Genomic DNA, 23,148 nt, shown 5'->3' with positions numbered 1-23,148 from the left:
CAGCTCCAGAAAAACAATGGTTTAGTGATGAAAAGTGATGAGTCATCACTTTTAAGAGTTTTGTGGATGTTTTCTGGAGCCCGAAGGTCACCGACTCGGGCGCCCTAGCTAAATCATTAGAGCATACCCTGGGCTACATCTGTGCAAAATTTGGCGCTTTTAGACTGATTAGCATGAGAAATAAAACCCTAAGGCCTCCGACTAACATGAATGCACACCCATACATGCATCATCTTCTGAGGCCATTTATAGCCCAAGGAATATTTTTTGTGCAAAACAGATGCTTGCAATGGATTCGGCATCATGAAAACCCCCTAGTTTGACCCCTCTTATGCTACTAAAAGCAGATTAATTGTTTTACCTTTTTTCCTGTAATGTAATGTTAATGGGACACCAACTCTAGCGGCTGATAACACCAATTTAGCTGGGTCTAAGAAAGGGTTATCATACCAAAATATAATCTACTGATATAGAGCGTTTATAAAATGCATGATAACCTTTGCCACCTTTTTGATACCGACATCTCGTCTGGCCCATGGACTATAATGCTCATATTCATGCTGTCAATAAAGACACATTCATTGCATTAAAGAGCTTCCATAATGCTCATATTCATGTTGTCAATAAAGACACATTCATTGCATTAAAGAGCTTCCATAATGCTCATATTCATGTTGTCAATAAAGACATATTCAAGAGCACTGTTGTGTCTATTGTATGTTTTAATGTTCATTATTATTATTATTATTATTAGAGGCCCTGGTCCCCTATTGTCCCCCCAAAAAATAACCTATTGATTATTCACCCCATGGAGACTTGAATTCATGATTCATTTCTTAGGTTTTGTTGCATTCCTAATAGTCCAGTAAAAATAAAGCTTGATGCTCATTTGTCATGATGCTGAATCCATTGCAAGCATTTGTTTTGCACAAAAAACATTAATTGGCCCCAGAAAACGCCCACAAAACTGATGAAAAGTGATGACTCATCACTTTTCATCACTAAACCATCATTTTCTGGGGGCATTTATAGCCCAAGGAATGTTTTTTGTGCAAAACAAATGCTTGCAATGGATTCAGCATCATGACAAACCCCTAGTTAGACCTCTCACATCCTACTTAAAGCAGATTTTTTTCTGGGTATTTTCCTCCTGTATAGAAAGTCGATGGGAGCCCAACTTCATTTGGCCACTGTGGGTATTTCCAGTGAGCAGATTATGGTAGATTTTTTTATCCTGGCTAGTAGACCTAATTTCCTGTCAGAATCAGTTGAGAAACTAAATAACACAATTTTTTCCAACCTGAGTGGATTTTTTTCCTAGAATTACTAGACTATAAGCCAATAATTTGATGAGCAGCAGTGCATGGTTCCCTATGGAGACAAAATGAAGGAAGGCTGGTAGAGGGCTCGCACACTATACACACTACAGTGAAAGTGAAAGTAGATATGTTAGAATAGAATTAAACCCTTGGACTTTTCTTTCTTATAATGTCATTGTGTAGAATATACAGGTATGTGACAAAAATGTGACAGAATATTTCTTCCAAATATGGTCTGGTATTAGAGTAGGCCTATGTTAACTTTTGGGGTGGTGTAATTTTGACTCCCTGCTCTTCTATTGAGATATTTAGATCCTGCTGTGTCTAGGTGAGACGTGACCTTTGACACTAGCCTATATGTTTCTGGTTTGACACAAATATATTGACGTGCATGGCCAAGATTTATCTGAGTAAGCAGGCAGGCTCTGTTAGCAGCATGCTTTGTGCTGTTCTACTTCCTGTAGCTACTTTTGTCCACTAGATGGTAGTATTGACTTTTAGGTCAAATGGACACCCATCACGACACAAGATGAGAGAGAATGGCTTGTTACACTGGGTAGGCCTAGTATACTGTAAGAAATATTTCCCAAATATGAAATGATGTTGTGTAATTGAATAAGTAGGACTATTTGCTTCTCCTACACTGCAGTGTTTGAATTATTCATAACCGTGTTTTGTTACAATCTACTGTGCAGAATGCGTATGCTTGGATTGTTTCGCTTGCTTTAATCCATATGTGTTTATTCATAGCATGTTTCTGTCTTCTGGCTTTTTAAAATGAAAATCTAGCACCCAAACTCACTTCTTGTCACGCACAGTCACATCTTGTCAACTGGCGTTTTAAACACCAATATGATGGTGAGAGTTTAGCCTGATTTCAAGACTCTACGCAGTTCACTCAGAGAGTGGGCGGGTCTATTGGCTGGAGCCAGGCTAGTGAGAGTTCGCTCATTTTGATCCATTGCAAGTTAATTAATGCAGGTGTTGCTATGCTTGATTGATGCAGCTGAGCTTGCACGCAGTGGGTCACCGTCAAACAGTCCACTACCTGCAGTCTAGCATGATGTGGATTGTACACGTTGTCCTGGTGCTGGTGATATGGAGCAGCTGCTGTTACAACACATTTGTGACAGGTAATGTCAAGCAAGTTATTTGTCAGGAACAGGATTCAGCCTATCGTGATTTAGTTGGGAGGAACCCAGATCGAGTGACGGCGCCCATAGGCCTATTCGTCATCATGGGGCTCGAACATTCTCATAAACTCATAGGGGTGACCCCAAACATTGATGGTGTTTTAGACCTCAAGGCTTGGATGTTCATTTTTTTGTAGTTTTTCTTAGTTTTTTGTTAATATTAGCCTACTATTATTGTAACTTGTAGGCCTACAAATATAGCACCGTGTCTGTAATTTATGATCGAGAGGGGTCCACCCTACTTTCTCCAGGTTCTATGTTCCCCACCACCCTCCCCACAAAAAGGTTCTATATTCCCCACCCACCTTCCCCACAAAAAGGTTCTATTATTCCCCTTTCACCAAAAACAGGATCTACTGTATGTTCCCCACAAAAATAAAATATATGTTCCCCACTCAAATGCAGTAAATGGAGGGACATCTTGCCCAGGTGCCCAGATGTCTCCACCCCTAAGTGCCCACTCGTCTATGTGCCCACTCGTCCAAATGCCCACATGTCCCTATTGCCCAGATGTCCAGGTGCCCACTCGTCCAGATGCCCAGACATAACAAAAGTATGGTGTCCAGATGTCCCTAGTGCCCCCTGTCCCCTGTCCCACTAGTATTCGTAATCTCTCCCCATTATTGGGTGTTTTGAGTTGTTATTAATAATTATAAAGGAATGTTTCCTGTATTTTTAGATAAGTGGGGAACATAGAACCTATTGTAAGTTGAGCGGGGAACATAGAACCTTTTTTTGTGGGGGTAAGTGGGGAACATAGAACCTGGAGAACATAGGACCTTTTTTGGATAAGCGGGGAACATAGAACCTTTTTTGGGGGGGTAAATGGGGAACATGATAGAACCTGGGGAACATAGGTTACGGTCCCAGGCCTAATGTTTCTCAGCTCTCAGCATTCTTGATAAACTTCTTAATTAAAAATAATAATACATAAAATCAAAGAATGTGATCATGTGGGGACCCCCCTAGGGTCCCGACCCACAAGTTGAGAACCACTGCTTTAAACCACTTCATTTTATTTTAAGGAAACCCTCAGGTGATCGGGTCATCTGAGGCTTTGATGGCCAAGGTGGGGGATGACGACGTGATCCTTCCTTGCCACATCATACCATCCGTCAACGCGGCCAAGATGACGGTGGAGTGGTCCAGACCCGACCTGAAGCCGGCTTACGTGCACATGCTCCAAGATGGACACGAGGTTTCCCACTCTCACCTGAACCCGCTGTACCAACAGAGGACGTCCCTGTTTGCAGAAGAGCTTCCTCACGGTAACATCTCACTGAAGCTGTCCGGGGTGCAGCTCTCAGACGAGGGGACGTTCAGGTGTTTCGTTCCAGCCCTGCACTGGCTGCACAGCAGCAGTATGATCCAGCTCCTTGTTGGTAAGATTTAGTGGTAAAAAACAGACTAAATCTCTTTTATTAGTGTGGTTATAGGCAAAGTCAACCTGCTTTTTGTAAACCTTTGCACAAACATAAAAGTTACGCTTTTGGTCATGTTTCACGCACTGTAGTCACTGTCACAATATAGGATATATGGTAAGACAGAATTCATTTCCCAGCGGATTCCTCCCGGCTCACGTCAGTCCAACCCTACTTGCAATTTCCCAGAATTGCATCTTTCTACAGTAGTTAAGTTTATTTTCTTAGGAATGCAATGCAAAATATTATTGAACTCAAGTCTCCATGGTGTGAGTAATCATAGAAAAAAGTAATTTCCTTTTAGCTTAATTTCTTCACTAATTTGAACGGCTTTGTTTCTACAGGTGCTGTGTCTCAGCCTGTGATCTCAATTGGACCAAAAGACGACGCCTTGACATGTGATTCCGGGTGCTGGTATCCAGAGCCTGAGGTGTCTTGGCTGGACAGTGGGGGAAACCTCCTCCCTGCTGATCCCTCAGTGACAGTCAGAGCTTCCAGCCACTGCTACACTGTCCAGAGGAACCTGACACTGAGGGGAGCAGGGGACGTGACCTGCAGAGTTCACCTGCCCCACATCAACCACACTTTGGTTGAGATTCACCGTGTCTCAGGTGATCAATGTTTCCATCACTCTTTAACACATCCAGGAACCTCTATAACACACAACACCTACATCAAAATGTTAGACTGTATAACATTCTACATATACATTATATCAGGGGTTTTCAAAGTGGGTGATGGGGCACCCTGGGGTGCCGCGACGGCAGTCCAGGGGTGTCGCGAGATAATTTGATAATATTTGAAATGTATTTGGACATTTAGAAATATATTTAGTATAATTTTAAACTTGAAGTACAAAGTATTTCTCATCAGTTCTAACCAAAATGGCTATTATCTCGCTTTCCTCGCAACATAATCGCTAAAATATGCTATAAATATAAGGTGCTGGGAGTGAAAATTAGGATCCGAGGGGTGCCTCGGATGAAAAAAAAAATATTTATAGGGGTGCCCCGAGCCAAAAAAGTTTGGAAACCCTTGCATTATATGAATACTACAGCTGAAGAAAAAATGTGCAGTTGTTTGCTTTTAGATCTGTTCTTTGAGGTTCCCTGCAAATTGGTATTTCACCCTTTCCGTTTTCACCTTTTAGTTTAGTAGTGTATTATGATTTGTGTTATAGTTGCTTTGGTCTCTGGGAAGGCATCAGTGCCATTGGGGTGCACCCCTGGGCCTATGTTGTTCAACCCTAATAATATAACACACTTACATACACCACACAGTACCACTGACCTTACTTATCTTTATATCTCATATCATGAAAAAAGAAGAACATGCATCTCCCCTGTCTTTTTGTTATGGTCCAGGTAGGCCAGGGTCATAACTCATAAAAGTTCTTACTGGTGAGTTACACCTTCGTGTAATGGTATTGCTGAGGTTATATTTTGCATTCATCGGTCATATATTATGCATTCACTGGCGTCGCTTCTGAATACATAGTTGGGGAGAAACGATTTATCAAAATTATCTACTGTACTGTTACTGTACTGTAATGGACCTTCCATGACCCGTGGCTACACGTAGCTATCTAGCCAAAATGTTGCAATTAAGATACAACTTACAATGTCAACTACTGCCATTATCACGAAGGCTAGCCTTCGTCCACATGTGAGCCTGCTTCTACTCAGGACTTGCAAGTCAGAACAAAGGAGTAGGACATCTTTCTGTCTTCTGTGATAAACAAAGGAAATGTAGGAATTTGAGCCAATGCTCAGGACGTGTGGCTGTTCAAGTCGGCCAGGCAAGTACCAGACCTCAGACCTGTGACCTTTGGGCCCTTAGGATAATTGATCTAAACATTTTGACGCCACCGTTGACTGACTTGGTTTCATAACATTGACGGCAGTTGTGTGTCTTCATGCCATGGATCACTGTGTTACAGAAGGAACAGCTGAAACCCGAGGGACTAACGGAGTGAATGCCAGAGTGGATGAACCCAGTGCAGGAGTGATTGTAGCGATTGCAGGGATTATCATCTTGTCAACTAAATGGTAAGTATGTAAGTGTGTAAAACGTTGACTGTAAGTGCATGAGCTATACACATAGATGATAATTTAATGTAATGTTTCACTTGTATTGTTTCAGGTGAAGAAAAGGGCTACAAGACCATGACCATCAAGGGGGTGATCTATGCATACATAGAATAGAATTGCTCTTGCTACAGTATTATTGTGGGCTATAAGCTAAACCAACCAAAGCCAGAAACACCACAATATAATAAAATATATACACACTACAGTGAAAGTAGATATGTTAGAATAGAATAGAACCCTTGGTACTTGCACGCCACATTATGTTGAATATATGTGTGACAAAAGTGTGACTGACAGAATATTTTATCCCAATATGGTCTGGTAGTTAGAGTATGTTAACTTTTGGGGTGGTTTTATTTTGACTCCCTGCTCCTCTATTGACATATTTAGATCCTGCTGTGTCTAGGTGATAAGTGACCTTTGACACTATAGGCCCTATATTGTTTCTGGTTTGACACAAATATTGACGTGAATGGCCAAGATTACATTTATCTGAGTAAGCAGGCATGCTCTATTAGCTCAATGGTAAACATGTCAGCCCTTGGGTGGGAGACCAGGGTTCAAATCTGGGTTAGAAGAGAAAAGTTACATGCGGCTTTAATCCAAGAGATGAAAATGACCTGAACCAGCTGCAGTACAGTCTCTTCTGTGTGAAACACAGTTGATAATGTACATTCCAACTGTGTTGAAGGGAAAAGGGAATCGATGGATATTATTATTAGGAAGTAATTATTTTTGCAATTTATGTTAGCAGCACCAACTGATAAGCAGGCTACTGCATGCTTCACGCTGTTCTGCTGTGCTGTAGCTACATTTGTCCACTAGATGGTATTGCAATACGTTTATGTAAAATGGGAACCCATCAGTTAAGTGGGAGAGCTTGTTACAGTACAATGGGTAGGATACACTGGATAATATACTGTAAGAATTATTTCCCAATTATTGTTTGAGAAATTATGTTGTGTAATTGAGTTGAGTTTGTACAATTAATATGCAAAACGTACCCATTGTATTAAAGGCCTACTTAGGCTACTTCTCCTACACTGTAGTAACTTGAATTATTCATAACCGTGTTTTGTTACAATACAATCTACTGTGCAGAATGTGTATGCTTGGATTGTTTAGCTTTCTTTAATCTGTTAAATGTGTTTATTCATAGCATATGTTTCCGTCTTCTCATTGTTGCCTAGATTCATAGAAGGATTTTTAAAATGAAAATCTAGCACCCAAACACACTTCTTGTCTCTCACAGTCAGCTTGCAGTAGGTCTGTCTTAATGTAAACATCCTTGTACTATCTATCTATCTAGGTCGTCCTCAGACGAGCCCTCCATCGTTGTTTCCAGTCATCTCGGTTCTCCATACATCTGGCCAGCTCATTGGTGTTCTGTGTCCCTACGTCTTCCTTGAGTACGTCCACGTATGTTTTTGTGGGACGTCCTCGCGACCGGTGCCCATGTGTTGGCTCCCACAGTACCAATTTGCTGGCTGGAAGCTCCTGGTGTCTTTGGCAGTGTCCTGCTAGTCTCATTCTTCTGGTGGCAATTTTCTCGCTTACCTTTGGTATTCCCTCATACAGGCTCCTGTTTGTAACATGTGCACTCCTGTTGATGTTGAGTACTGCACGCAACATTCTAGTGTAGCACCCGTCTAGAGACTTCTGCAGGGTTGGCTTCAGGGTCCAGCATTCACTGCCATAGAGGAGAACAGACTCCACCGTTGCAAAGAAGAAGCTAAGTTTGATTTGGCGGGGGAGGTTAGAGTTCCATACACTGTTCATGCCGTTCAGGGCCCTCCAAGCGAGTGCCTTCCTTACTTTAAGGTCTTTCTCAGTTGAGTCGACCCATGCGCCCAGGTACTTGAAGTCCTTGACTTCCTTCAACACAGCTCCTTCTGTTGTTGTCAGAGGTGAGTGATCAGGTAGGTTATAGGTGATAACCTCAGTTTTCTTATCATTTAGCCTGAGTCCAACTTTGGCACACTCTATCTCCACCCTGTTCAGGAGTTCTTGTGCTTGTTCCATGCTGTCGGAGAGCAGGCTGATGTCGTCCGCAAAGTCCAGGTCTGTCAGAACTACTGCGGGATGCCGCCTTGACCTCCTTGGTGTTAGCGTGAAGCCAAGCTCTTGTTCTCGTCCCCCTATGGCTTTCCTGAGCGCATAATCTAGAACTATGATGAAGAGGTAGGGGGCTAGGGTGTCTCCTTGCATTACCCCCGCTCGGATGTCAAACACCTCACTGCTGCCATCTGGGGTCACCACTTTGGCCCTTGTTTTTGCGTACATGGTCTCGATAGCCCGGAGAATGTTGGGAGGGACATTGTAGGCCTCAAGGATCTTCACCATCTTGCTTCTGTGGATAGAATCAAAAGCCTTTTTGAAGTCAATGAAGCACAGTACAGCTGCTAGGTTGTCCTTTTTCACCTCCTCTATTAATCTCCTTAATGCCAGGATCTGTGCTACGGTTGTTCTCTCCTCTCGAAAACCATTTTGGTTTTCTCTCAGGTGAGGGTCGATGGCATGCCGTATCCTGTTCAGTATCATTCGGTTGAAGACCTTAGCTGTAATACATGTCAGGCTGATGCCTCTGTAGTTGTCTGGCTTTGAGAGGTCTCCAGCTTTAGGCACCGGGATGATGTTAGACAGAGACCATATTTCAGGTTGCTTGTTGTGCTGTAGAGCATTGTTGCAAAAGTCTAGGATGAGGTTGTCTAGGTCGCAGTTCTTCAAGACCTCTGGGGGTATGCCATCCGGCCCAGCACTCTTTCCCTCTCTCAGGGTGGATTTTGCCCTGGCGAGCTCGCTGGTTGTGAAGGGTCCATCGTCGATGTTCAGGCCCTGGAGGACTGTCGGTATATTTTCCTCCTCTCCCTCTTCCACGGATGTTCCCAGGAGCCTCTGGAAGTGGTCGAACCATGTTGCCACCCTCTCCTCTGGGCTGTGTCCCTCCACCTGGCCCTCCTTGGCCCTTTTCCGCCCTGTCATCTCATTTATTACCTTCCAGGCCTCCCCGTATTGCCTTTCACCTTGCGCCGCCTGCACTCTTCGCACACTTTCCATCACTTCTTCCCCTTTGATGGTGTCGTAGGTGCTGAAGAGAGACTGTTTGGCTTCGTTCAGTGTCTCGCGACTCTCCTCTGTTGGCTCACGCTCAAAGTTGAGTCGTGCTTCCTCCATCCTGCCTCGTGCTGCTACAACCCTCGGGTGTCTGGACCGTGGTGGTGTTCTTACTCTGTTCAGCACTGGCACGCACAGTCTGGTCGCCTCCTCGTTCGCTGTGATGAATCTCCCATATTCACGGCTGGGCTCCTCTCCCCTATCCAGCTGCCGAAAGCGCTTCCTGACTTCCTCCGTGTACCTGGTTTGGAGGCCCGGATTGGTCGTGAATGCCTTCCAGTCATGCCGAATCTTGGGGCTTGGCTTTGGGACCCTGAGGCTCAGTCGCACCCTCATGGAGACCACACGGTGATCAGAGCCTACAGAGCTGAACGTGCTGTATGGCTCAGCGTTCAGGATGGAATTCCTCCACTTTTGCCTCACTAGGATATAGTCCAACTGATATAGCCTAGGTAGCTCTCCAGGCCTCGAGGCTCGGTCTCGGAAGGTCCATCTCTTCCCTGTTTTCTTCCTGAACATGGTGTTTGCTGCCAGGAGCTGGTGTTCCATGAGAAGGGCTGTGAGGTATGCGCCGTTGCGGTTGGTAGACTCATGGTATGGGAATGGTGCATCCTCCTGTCCGATCCTGGCGTTGAAGTCGCCAAGGATTGCCAGGAAGTTGTGCGCTGGGACACCTCGGACTGCTGTTGTGAGGTCCTCATAGAACTTCTCAACATCCTCAGGTGATGCCGTGTTAGTGGGCGAGTACACCACTATGACTGTTGTTACTGGGTTACCTGCGAATTCAGCCATGAGGATCCTTTCGGTGTGCTTGTGGACCCGTCGGAGGGCCCTGCGCGCCAGAGAACCTAGCATTAGCCCTACACCCCCTGTTGCAGCCTGGGCCCCGTTTCGCCCCGCAGATGCAGTGATGAACGTGCGTTTCTCCACTGTGTGGTAAACTATCTGGTCTATCTGGTCGTCAGTGTGGACTCTTCTGTGTTCCTGGACTCCCAGGATCTCTACCTCCTGTTCTTCAGCACAATGTGCCAATTCCACCAGTCTAGCTTCTTCTCTCACTGTGCATGCATTGAAGGTCCCCATTACAAATGGTTTCCGACAACGCATGAGTGCATTGGGTGGGATGCTGTGGTCAGACAGAACCCTCCCTCGTTCCCGTGGGTTTGAGGTCCTGTCGTCATGATGTCCTCCGGAAGGACCAGCACCACCATCCGCCGCGGTGCTCCTGCGGACTCCCGCCGCTGGAAGTATAGGATTTGGGATGACTTTGTTCTTCATGGTTGGCTTTACAATGCTAGTTTAAGGACTGTGGGGTTGCAAATTCTCACAGTCCTGGTTTTTACCTCAGAGTGACCTTCTCCTAGGTGGGTTGCCTACCATGGCTAAGAGCCCCTCCCACCCCGACTGATAGCTCAGATTTCCGGATCTGAATGGTTCACATGCTGATGTTTTAACTCACTGAATGGTTCTAAACCCTGTTAAAATTAAATGCAAGTTCTAAAGTGTCGAAGTCTTACCCTAATATTATTTCCCTGTTGAGTGCCTTCAGCTGTGTGCACCCTGTTCCTTTCTGATCCATCAGTGAGAGTGATTCCCCACTGTCTCCCTATATATGCCTTCTGGTTAGCATATAATGGGGAGTGTGCAGTGTTGAGCCAATCAGCTGTGGCAGAGGTGAGAACAGGGGAGTGGTTGCTGAAAACCCCCATAGATACTAAGCTAACAAAGTGTTCTAATTAAATCCAACACAGAGACCAACCCTGTTAAAATTAAATGCAAGTTATAAATGTCAAAGTCTTACCCTAATATTATTTCCCTGTTGAGTGCCTTCAGCTGTGTGCACCCTGTTCCTTTCTGATCCATCAGAAAGGAACAGAATGTAGGATCCTTGTACTCATCCTACATTACAGGCATAGTTGTAGTTCATGTCACGTGTTGCATATCGGTTGATGTCTTCTTCCCAACAATGGGAATTAATTCATTATTTAATTTCCTGCTATATCCTATCTACAGTATTAGCCTGATATCACGCCAAACTCTTTCTCACATGTTCCATCAAAATATAAAATATACTATGTGATTAGTATTTAGTTATTTAGTATTAGTATTTAGTCACTTTAATCCATTTACAAGGGGTTGCCTGTGGGGGACAGCATATAAGAGTAAACTATCAGTCCCACCGGGCAAGATGAAGAAATAAAATATCTTTCTCAACTGAAGTAGATGGGAGTGGATGGTAGCGTCTAGTGTGGACAGACACTACCATCCACTTCAATTAAGAATGATATCATTATCTTGCCCAGGGGACTGACGCTTAAAGGAGTAGTTCACCCCCAAAATGACTTTTTTTCTATTGATCACTCATGCCATGGAGAGTAGAGTTCAATAATATTTTTAGTTTTTGGTCAAAAATGTGATTTGAGTAAATTTACCCCCATTGATTCCGGATGGGGACCCGTTTCGAAACGGGTCCCCATCCGGAATGAATGGCACATTTTTGTCTTAGGAATGCGACAAAAAACTAAAAATATTATTGAACTCTACTCTCCATGACGTGACTAATCAATAGAAAAAAAAGTCATTTTGGGGGTGAACTACTCCTTTAAGTAAGAGTAAGTATAAGTGCTCCATTCAAGCAGTGGTTCTCAAACATTTTCATGTCAAGGTCCCCTAAATAAATATGTATTAAGCCATGGACCACCATCAAAAAAGAAAAAAACAAGTGAAGAGGAACCCCTTAGCCTATAAGTTTTCTGTTATTTAATAGCAAATCTAAATCACGTCGTGATCATACACGTTGTGAGCTTGTAGATTGGCTATTGTACCCCACTTTGAGAACCACTGCTACTGTATAGCAGATGTACCAAATAGGCCGAAGGTTGTATGATGTAGGCTATGTAGTTTGAAGATTCTAGTTGTTGAATCGCTGGTTGAGAAACGTGCATTATGTCATCTAAAAAAGACAAACATACGTATGGATTTATGTACACAGAAATCAAAGGGCAGGCCTAAACGTTGTTTAAAAATGACTCTTATTGTTGACAGCATGTAGGTTAACAGTTCATTTGAGTTAATTTGATGAACATTGAATTCCACAATGAAATAAATACACACTTTCAGAACAGCATATTGCTGTGTCAAGCATTTTACTGTTTCGTATTTGAAATTGATATCAATGAAATGATTGCCGTTGCTTGGTAACCCTTGCTCGGTTGTTGTTCTTCTTTTAGGCTGTATCTGGCTCATGGTTGTTGGAGTAGACCGATTGAGAATGCACTGTCACATCTAGGGTAAGAGATATAGACGCACACACAGAGAGAGAGAGACAGAGAGCGAGAGAGACAGAGACAGACAGACAGACAGACATTTAGTAATTGTAAAATAACAGCAGAAGGACTGGGCTATAAACATGACTAATCTGAGTAACCAACTAACCACACGCACAAACATACTCCAACTCACACAACCACCATTATCCCACCCACACAAGGCAAATTACAACAACAACAACCTGAAACTGACATATCGTTGCTGTCGAGGAGGATTTGTATTATCCTGAAAAGTAATAGTTTTGGCCACAATGAGGTTTTCACCCGGCAGAGAAGATACAGTACAGTATATGAAAACATGTCTTCGCCACAATTTACGATTTACATACAGAGCGATTTATAATAGTCACTAGACTTGTGTTGATTTTGACATCAAATTTTGATTTAGTCTTCGGCTTTTGAACAAAATAACATTTATCTTTAGTCATATTTTAGTCATCTGAAATGTTTTAGTTTGTGTCGACTAAATATAAGATTTTAGTTGACTAAATCTAGTTGCTTTTGACGACTAGATGTATTTTGGTGGGCCATGATGGTGATTTTACACTTGCGCGTTGAAGATCAGCTATTTTCAGAGCGCAACAAGCGCAACCAAACATAAAATGACATGTCAATATTGACAATAGTTGACACAATATTGTCAATATATTTAGTCTTTGTTTCATAGCTTAGTTTTTGTTTAGTTTTTGTCAGTGAAAAAAGGTAGTCAGCGAACATTTTCAGTCATAGTTTTAGTCAACGAACTCAACAAATGTACTAAACCGTATGATGACTGTGTGTGGCTGTGTGGACCGCATGCTCACCTCCAGAGCCATATGGGACCCTGCTGCCCGCCTGCAGGGTTCGAGTCCCACCGAAGGCGCCCTTCTGTGCCCGAGCTCCACTCCTCCGGCCCCCTCATGAACCCTGCTGTCCATCTGAATGAAGAGCGAATACAGAGGAGAGACCATCGCCCACCCTCCTTCATGAAAACAAAAAAGAAAGAAATTGTTAAGGACCTCAAACTGCTTGGTAGACCAAGTATGCAGATCCTAAGGGTGCCCGGAAGGAACGTCCTGTTACGGAAAGGTTACCGGAAAGAAGAAACAAAGAAGAATCCCTGGAAATAGTAGTTCAGTATTCATACACGATCCCACTTGAGATCTAGTCCAGTGGTCCTTTAGGAGGTTCCAGGTGGTCCCCAGCTAAATGATGGAGAGTTGGTAACCAAATGGACCCTTATAGATCTTTAACTCTTGAGAGTGTAGGAGTTGCATTATTGTTGGCCTATAGCCTGGCCTATCTATACTATAATTTTGCGAATGTCTGTCTGAGTGAGTGTCTGTCTGTCTGTCTGTCTGTCTGTCTGTCTGTCTGTCTGTCTGTCTGTCTGAGTGTCTGTCACAGCGTTTCTCCTCAGTGGCTGGAGCAATTGATCTGAAATCGCATCACCATTAGCATATGAACACACCTGACATAACTGTGAAGCCCGTTTGTCACTTTCACAAATCATATGCTGTATATTAGCATTGTTATGGTTTAACTACTATCTATTCTGCATCTAGCATGAGGCATATCTATTCTGCATCTAGCATGGGGCAACATGTTTAACCAGCTCTGTGTGTGTGTGTGCGTGTGTGTGTGTGGGTGTGTGTGGGTGTGTGTGTGGGTGGGGGGGGGGGGGGTGTTGGCTGGCCCTCTTTCAGATGTTGTCATGTAGATCGGTACACAGTATCTCTGTAGCCTTTAAACGAAACGGGTCTTTCTTACATTGATGCTCCTACATATTATCATGCAAGCACCAGAAAGTTACTTTCCATCCCTCATATACTGTGTGCACAGTGCACACCCCATAACCCACACACTGCACATCATTTCGGAGCTCATATCTTTGAACGGGTAAGGACTAGTTACTTAATATTGACAAGACGTCTACACAGTTAGAGAATGTAGAATAATTGCTATTTGGTGTATATGGTACCACATCAATACAACATGGAATTGTGGACAAAATCTTATCCAACGAAAACAAAATAGTCAAGTCTTGGGTCTGAGAGGCTAAATCTAATCAAATGGTGGTCCACGGCTCAAATGCTGAATAAATAATGGACTTTGAGATGGAAAAGGTTGAAAACCACTGATTTATAATTATTTGAACTACGAGACAAAGGCTCACAAGAGAATACAGAAGATTGTTCTAGGGCCATACTGTATATGTATTTTCCTGTATATTGCCCTGTGTACCATCTCTTTTCCCCTCAATGGCGTATGGGTGATGAGTAGTGCTGATTGAGTGATTGAGTACCAGCTGGTGTGTGAGTGGTGTCTGAATGTGAGTGGTTGGCTACTAAGTGGAGCCTTGCGGTGATTGGCTCTTGTTAGCAGGCTCAAATATAAAGCTGGATGTCACCTGCCTTCCTTGTTGCCTTCTAATGTTTTTCTCCTGTCCATGCAGCCTCCACCAATCCACTGTTTCCCATGCGTTTAAAGTGGTCAGTGTCATGAGTTAAATCCATGGTAGTGTAGACTGTAAAATAAGGTCTAGATATAGTGAGTACCAAATGCAAATAACAGCAGTTCAGGGTACAAATGATCCGTACAATATAAAGTACAAAAATATGTGAGATATGGTTTCACAGGCTACCGCATGTCCCAGACAAAGACTCAGCCACCGCAACTCAGCTCTATTGGCACAGTTGTTCTTTGGTTTGCCGAGTGGGAGACTAGGGTTTGATTTGATCCCAGGTCGGGTCTAAATCACTACATCTAGAAAAACTACCAAAAAAAAACCCTACAAACTGACAAAGGACAAGGAGGGGAGCCACGATGTAATGTCATGGTTGCATCAAGAAACAGAAATGTGTGTGTAAAAAAATAAATAAAAAACTTATATTTGATTGAGTGTGTGTTAATAACATACATTGTATAATGTAGAAAACAGAGGGTAAGGAGTGCATCTGTTTGGCTGTAGAGTAAAAATCTCCCACACAAGGTGCTCTTTCGTAGCCAGGTGACAAAATTGGTGCAAAAAAAGTTAGACCAAGGCACTCTTGAGGGACAGTTAAAAAGCCTTTATTTTAGGGCTAATGCATAGCAAGAAATAGCAAGAAATATAAAAAAGCACGCGTTGCGGCACAATGCCTTCTTCAGGGTGACTGGTCACCCTGAAGAAGACTTTTTTTGCATACATTGTATAATGATAATGTTGACAGTCAGAATCTAAAGTTTTTATATAATGTGTGTTGAACTTACCCGTTGGGTTGGCGGTCTGGGCCGGTTCTGTGAATGTGATGTTGGCGTAGGTCTGAGCTGGGAGGTCGACCTCACCTCGACCTACAACACAATAAATTAAAATCTCATTTAGAACATGCACAATGTCTGACACAAACACACATCTGCCACCACAAAAACACGCACATAAGCTTTGCAAAAAATATATAAAGGCAACAATGTCCAAGTAAAAAGCTTACTTGTAATTAATCATGGCCCATGCTCACCCAAAATCTTCTCCTATTGACTCTTTAATATCGATGAAAGGTAGTAGGTAGTTTTTTTTTGTATCCCTGTATGTATGTACTCTACTGTATGTATAGATGAGGACACAGAGTCAAGGTTGTTGCACACTGCTGCGTTTTTCGTTGCGAAATGCGTTTTTCAGGACAAGGAGAGAGAGAGAGAGATAGAGAGAGCAAGGGACTGAGTGGTGCGCGAAACGGGCGGCAGTGTGCAAACGTGACTGACACAACGTGAGGTTGATTTTTTTATTTGCGTGCTCCGAAATTCACTCCGATATTCGGCCCGAAAAACGCAGCAGAGTGCAACCAGCTTAAGAATGTTCATTTATCTGCATTTGTGTAAACTTTCTACATTTCGGTAGCAGTCAGAGTGAAAGTACATTGTGAAACTCTACACAACATGTATGTATGTTAGTCTCACCTCTCTTCTTTCGACAGATGCGTGACCACAACAATAAATAGGCGAGCAGGAGCCCCACGCCGCCCAACGCAGGAAGTAGAATCTGCACAGCTTTGAAATGTGGCGGCTTCGCTTTCAGAATAACAACTCCTACAAAATAACAAGCGGGTGAAAAACCCACAGCCTGGCCTGAAAACAAACACTCTACGTTCATGCAGGGGTGACATTAGATCTAGAAGGTTACTTTGGCAGTGGCATAGGACAAAATTTAAGTTTGAAAATTGGTGAATGCAATATTGAAAGGACTACTGACATATCATTATATTGCAAATTGCACTTATTTTGTTTTAAAAAGTAGATATAATAATCGCATGCTTTCTCACCTCTCACATCCACCCAGCTCTCTGGTGACTCTCCGAGGTCAGAGATGCTACACTTGTAGAATCCTTCATCAGACTTGTAAACACTGTGGATGGTCATCTGTCCTGTAGACTCTGTCCTGATGAGGGATCCATCTTTATAGAAATCAGCTGGGAGGTCAGAGGATGGTTTACCGGTAGTCTTGTTCTTGTACAAGCAGCGTAGAGTGACATCACTTCCCTCTATCACAGGACGTACAGGGGTCTCCAGGATCACATCACCTTCTGGAACAAACATAAACAGTCAATATAATATCTCAACCAGCTTCTCCACTGAGTGTACGGCCACACCGAACTTCAATTCTGCCTATGCGGATTTGATGGGAACGGAGCGGTTTGTTCACATTTGCAGATTTCTGCCAAAACATTAGCAGAATCAATGTTCAAAAGTAGTTACTGGTTACAGCCTAAAGACGAAAGCCTTTATTTTTAGGTGCCAGGGTCAAATGTGCCATCAACCAATGTTCTCCCTCCCTCAGAAACTGTCAGTGAGGAATCCTTAAGCAAGGCATTTAGCCATTTTCACCATCAACTCCATACAGTATAGGTGTTCAGCAGTAGTACTGGGGTAGCTAGGCTACTGTATGAATGTTTGCAACTGTGTGAAAGTGAAACAGTGGTGAATTAGTGGTTCAAAACTAGCTGGGATACCTGCACCATGGCTACAGTATTACATAAAGGAGGTGCAGGTACAGTATAGTGGCTAATTACATTAAGTCCTAGGTTTCAGGTTACATGCTTCAACATTTCTGAGCATATACGGTACTTGTATGAGCAATTGGGCATGTGACAAATATACCTTCTTGAATCTACCAAACATCAAATGCACATTTTCTTAACTAATTTAAATAAATTACGATGAATACACAGGACCACAACGGAAACAAGTTGTACCACTGTACTATTTGCAAACTGTTAAAGTAAAATATTTAATTCATCAAACAATAAAGCTGAGTTTGCCTATTAGCGTTTTGAAATGGACCCTACAGTACCAGTCACAGTGATGTTGACAGCAGCACCGCACACTCCCTGCCCCGAGTCACACCAGTACACTCCTGTATCTTCAGGGTACAGGTCTGGGATGACACACTGGGATGACGTGTTTATCCCTCCCCAGTCTGTGGGACACCGACAGTCTGTGGAACACTCAGGATTGTGTGAGACATTCCTCTTCAGGCTGTGGTTCCCCTGGACATCACAACTGAACCTGAGAGACTCGTACTGAAACATCTGAGATCTGTTGGGAGTGATGCTGAGAACGGTTGCTGAAGGGGACAGAGGAGTCACAGAGAGAAAGGAAACAGACAAGAATCATGAGCAATGTCCAACTCATGCAACTGCAAGCATTGCAACATTGAATTCAAGCATACAGAGGCAATACATAAATTATCAAGTTTTACAAACCTTGAAAAAACTAAAAAAGAATAGCAAATGTACAAGCTCACAACACTCTGCGATGCGACGGTCTGTGACTGTGAGCTTATGCAGCTGCACTGCTTTTTGAATATAGCCAATGTATAATAAATCAGGCTTAAAGGAGTAAATCATCCCCAAAATGACTTTTTTTCTATTGTGGCTTTTAAGCCGTGACATCATTTTGTAGTCAGACCTCCAAGCAGATTTATTATCAATATCTGTCCCTCGCTATTTCAACAGATCCGAGACAAAGATAACGACCAAAGTATAATTCTACCACTTTCCTTTCAACAACAAAGAGAAGAAAAATGTGTAAATAGTAAAAAGATTCACGGGCGCTGGGGCCTTTTGCCCCCAAAAGTTCTCCTCTGCCTACAAAATGATGTCAGACTTAACAGCCCCTAAATGGGGGTGAACTACTCCTTTAAGTGGTTATCAAAAGCAATAATATTCACATGCACAAAGCACACACACAAACACGCGCACACACACTTTAGTTACTCACACACTACAGTGCAGAACGCTGCGGCCTCCATGCCGATGGTTGAGTGTGCGGCTAACAGGCTGCTGCTCTGCATCTATGGGGGTCTGGCCCTGTAAACACCACTTCCTGCGATCTGGTGTAGAATGAGCAGACAGGATCTGTCACAGCATTTTATCTCCTTCATCTCCTCTTGTGTGTCAGCTAGTGTATCTATCTACCCACATGCCCACCCACGTGGCCGGCGTCGGATTTAAACGGGGGACGGGGGCCAGCGGTGGAAAAAGTACTCAAATGTTTTGCTTTAAGAAAAAGTATCAATACTGCCATGTAGAAAAAATAGTAAGGCATCAAAATACTTAAAGTACCAAAAGAAAAAGTACAATTTATTTTTTTGAAAATAGCATAGTAAGGCATCAAAATGTACTTAAAGTACCAAAAGAAAAAGTACAATTTCTTTTTTGAAAATAGCATAGTAAGGCATCAAAATGTACTTAAAGTATCAAAAGAAAAAGTACAATTTATTTTTTTGAAAATAGCGTAGTAAGGCATCAAAATGTACTTAAAGTACCAAAAGAAAAAGTACAATTTATTTTTTGAAAATAGCATAGTAAGGCATCAAAATGTACTTAAAGTACCAAAAGAAAAAGTGCAATTTCTTTTTTGAAAATAGCAGATCTACAAGCTCACGTGCGTCATGTTGTGAGCTTGTAGATTGTCTATTTTCAAATAGCCTAGGAATAAAATGGGGTAATATGCATGTTTAGATGGAACAAAGTTTTCAAATAAGTGTAGTGGAGTAAAAGTACAACATTTGGATCTGAGATGTAGTGGAGTAAAAGTGAAAGTATTAGAAATTGGAAATACTCAAGTAAAGTACAAATGCCTCAAACTGTACTTAAGTACATTACTTAATTAAATGCACTTGGTTACTTTACACCACTGACGGGGGTATACATTTTCTTAACCACTTCATCATCATCATCTTCACTATCTTCATCAATACCAATTTGTGATCACATTGTAGTGTGATGAAGATGACTACGATTATTATGGTGTTTGGGTCCTGCTGGCAGTTCAAGCCCTTTCATGAGGGTGGCATAGCTCAGGGGTAGAAAAGCACGAAGGGTTCCCAGTTCGAATCCGGGCTCCCCCTGAGTTAATGTCGAAGAGTCCTTGAGCAAGACTCTGAGCCCCTAGTTGCTCCCAGTGAGTAGGTTGGTGTCTTGCCTGGTTTCCTCCGCCACCGTTGTATGGATGTGTGTGAATGGGTGAATGTAATGCACAATCTATGTAAAGCTCCTTGGATAAAAGCGCTATATAAATGTACCAGTGGCAACGTGAATGAAGGCTAAACTGTTATTTATGATGATGACAAGGACCACATTGGATTTTAAAGTATGGGCCTAATTACGACTATAATGATTTGAAATGATGAATTATGAAATGGACTGCATTTATTTAAATCCAAAGCACTTTCAGTACATTTCACATTCACTTATTCACACACCATTGGCAGAGGAAACCATGCAAGGCATCAAACCTGCTCATCAGGAGCAGTTAGGGGTTCAGTGTCTTGCTCAAGGACACTTCGACACAACTAAGACCGGCCAGGATAAGTCAGGGATCGAACCGGGAACCTTTCGATTCCAGGATTAAAGTGCACCCTGTGACCCACCCAAACGTCTTATATGATGATCTTATATTTACAATTGGCTTAAGGCTGCAGCCCACTTTGGCACAGGGCACAGGACACAGGGCAGTCCACAGTCAATGGACTTGCAGCAACATTCCAACACTCCCCCAGAGAGAGAGAGAGAGGGAGAGGGAGAGGGAGAGAGAGGAGAGAAGCGCGCACACTTGGGGGGGGGAGGGGGGCCATAGGCACAGGGCACAGGGCAGTCCACAAATGCACAGAGAGAGACGAGAGAGAGACGCACACTTTGGGGGGGGGGCAAATGCACACTTTGGGGGGGGGGCAAATGCACAGAGAGAGACGCACACTTTGGGGGGGGGGGGGGGGGGCAAATGCACACTTTGGGGGGGGGGGGAAATGCACAGAGAGAGACGCACACTTTGGGGGGGGCAAATGCACACTTGGGGGGGGGGGAAATGCACAGAGAGACGCACACTTTGGGGAGGGGGGGGCAAATGCACAGAGACAGACGCACACTTTGGGGGGGGCAATCTTTTTTTTTTTTTTTTTTTTTTTACTTTTTTTTTTACACTTTTTTTTTCCTTTTTTTTTTAACTAGATGTCAGCGGCCGGAAGGGCCGCGACCCTCTAGTGTTTTACATAAGCCTATAGGCTCTTAGATGGTTTTACATAAGAGTCGAGGGAGGGAAGGAAGGAGAGGGAGATGAGTCTAATCACATGCAGAGTAGCTACTGTAGTGTGACACAGTGTTTACAACATCACTGAAGCTGCAAGGAATGGATTGAAATTCACGCTTTACACAGGTAATGGTCGGTTTATTCTCCTTACACAGTCCAGTTCTCTTCATAGTATAATAATATTTGTAGTAGTAGTAGTAGTATTAATAGTAGTATAATAATTAATAATATATGTTTGTTTATGCCTAGTATATGGACCCCAAAGACATTTACTGTGTATATCAAATACAATTCCAGTATTTTGTGATGATTGTCAAGCCCACGTGACGACTTATTTTGTCAAAGAATAAGTCATCATGCTGCACTGTGCCCGTATTTATGTATTTCCGAACTTCAGAATATTGAACTTCAGCACTAGCATGAATGCAACATGAATGGCACTTCGAAATGCCAGGAGAACACATTGACTATATTTGCCATATAGGCTACAATTTGCAGTGAAATGAATTGGGAACAGATTCATCAGTCTTATTAACCCACGATGACCTACAGTAGATGCCTGCAGACTGTGACTGCACCAAAGGCCCTCCGGTTCACTATAGGTACAGTAGGCCAGTGTTTCTCAAACTTGTATATTTCAATGTCTCCCCTTAACGCTGACAGTGTACAAATGGAACCAAATGGACCCGTCAGGGTTCATTTGGTTCCATTTGTACACTGTCAGCGTTACAGACTTGTACGGGTCAATTTGGAACCCCATAAAATAACCTACAGGGTCCCTGGAATATTTGTGACTTTTACCCAAAACATAATTCATCATTTTTTTAAGTTAAATGTAATTACTGGTGTAAACACCTGTCTTTTTACGGTGCATATAATTACGACGATACACTTCTTGGATCTTGAATTACAGTTCTGCACATTAAGACAAACAGCGCCTTTCAGTGACGGTGGCGTGCATGATGTTTGGGCAGCTCTTTATGTTCTTCGCTGTTTTGTCAGGTAAGTAAACTTAAAACTTAAACTGCTGTGCTGCCTCTGGGCAACTGAATTTCCCCTTTGGGATAATAAAGGTATCTATCTATCTATCTAAGTAGATCTACAACATTCATAATATCTGTGGAAGAGCGCTTAGGCAGTGACCCGATCTGGTAGCGAAAGTTTGGGACATCTGAATGGTGCCCAGGTTTTCTTAGTGCCCAGATTTTCCCCCTGTCCTCAGCATCAGAGACATCTGCCATCGACCCCGGGATGAGCTGCTGCTACACCTTCAAAGGCACAGACTATCGGGGGACGCTTGCCAGGACGCTCTCTGGCAAAACCTGCCAGAGCTGGTTGGCACAGACACCTTACAGTCACGAGTATGGGCCCGACATCTACCCTCACGCGTAAGAACACCCTGACAAAATATCTATCTATCTATCTATCCATCTATCTCTGCCTGCCTGACTGTCTGTCTAACTACATATTGCTGTACGTCCTGTAAAGGCACGTGCACACATAGACATCAAAGGGGACTTGAGCCCCTGCCCTTTTACCCGCCTGTAAAAAGTGCCCTCTCCACACCATGAATGCAGGTTTTTCTATGGTGAAAGATGCAAATGCACACTTTCCATGGCATACCTGAAGGCAGCATTCAAGAGAATTGCCTTGTCCAAACTCTCCTGAACTTAATGCAGCATCTCACGTTGAAAGAATTGCCCTCTCGGTGTAGAAATCCATGCTGTACGCCACATTGCCTTTTTTATGCTTAGCTTAGTGTGGTATCAAGTTCTGCCGACCTCCAAGCTCACAACGCGTCGCAGTCTGCTATTTTCAATATCTTCACCAAAAGGCCCTTTTAGAAATGTCAGCCCCTGCCTCTTTAACATTCTCTGCACATACTGTACCTACATTTCTGTCAGAGGCCTGGACCAGAACTACTGCCGTAATCCAAGCCATAACAAGATGCCATGGTGCTACACCACTGACTCGGAGACACGCTGGGAGTTCTGTCCGGTGCCCAGATGTGATCATGGTAAACTGAGTTTAGCTACAGTAGACGTTTACTGTTCTGTCATTAAGCATCAGTAGCATTCAGTCCGGATTAGTGCAAGTCACTGTATACAGTAGACACGTGTATCTCAACAAAGTATGTT

The 23,148-nt window shown here is 43.1% G+C and overlaps 2 protein-coding genes across 2 annotated transcripts; one reads left to right on the top strand and one right to left on the bottom strand.

Moving 5' to 3' along the window:
* Positions 1–3,572: 3,572 nt before the first annotated feature.
* LOC308298086 (butyrophilin-like protein 2) lies at positions 3,573–6,137 on the top strand (the record flags this gene model as incomplete). Its single annotated transcript, XM_080741644.1, has 3 exons — positions 3,573–3,894; positions 4,278–4,544; positions 6,076–6,137. The coding sequence occupies 3 exons, from the start codon at positions 3,573–3,575 to the stop codon at positions 6,135–6,137; spliced, it is 651 nt and encodes a 216-aa protein (XP_080597770.1).
* Positions 6,138–12,338: 6,201 nt separating this feature from the next.
* Positions 12,339–16,874, bottom strand: LOC308298353 (uncharacterized protein). Its single transcript, XM_080741936.1, has 5 exons — positions 16,744–16,874; positions 16,382–16,510; positions 15,698–15,778; positions 13,270–13,427; positions 12,339–12,422 (listed from the first exon to the last, which is right to left on the bottom strand). The coding sequence occupies exons 1-5, from the start codon at positions 16,838–16,840 to the stop codon at positions 12,417–12,419; spliced, it is 471 nt and encodes a 156-aa protein (XP_080598062.1). The 5' UTR covers positions 16,841–16,874; the 3' UTR covers positions 12,339–12,416.
* Between the last annotated feature and the right edge of the window lie 6,274 nt (positions 16,875–23,148).

This window comes from Nannobrachium achirus, assembly GCF_963921795.1.
Source record: "Nannobrachium achirus genome assembly, chromosome: 14".
NCBI classification, from domain to species: domain Eukaryota; kingdom Metazoa; phylum Chordata; class Actinopteri; order Myctophiformes; family Myctophidae; genus Nannobrachium; species Nannobrachium achirus.
This window is presented reverse-complemented; position numbering and strand designations above follow the sequence as displayed.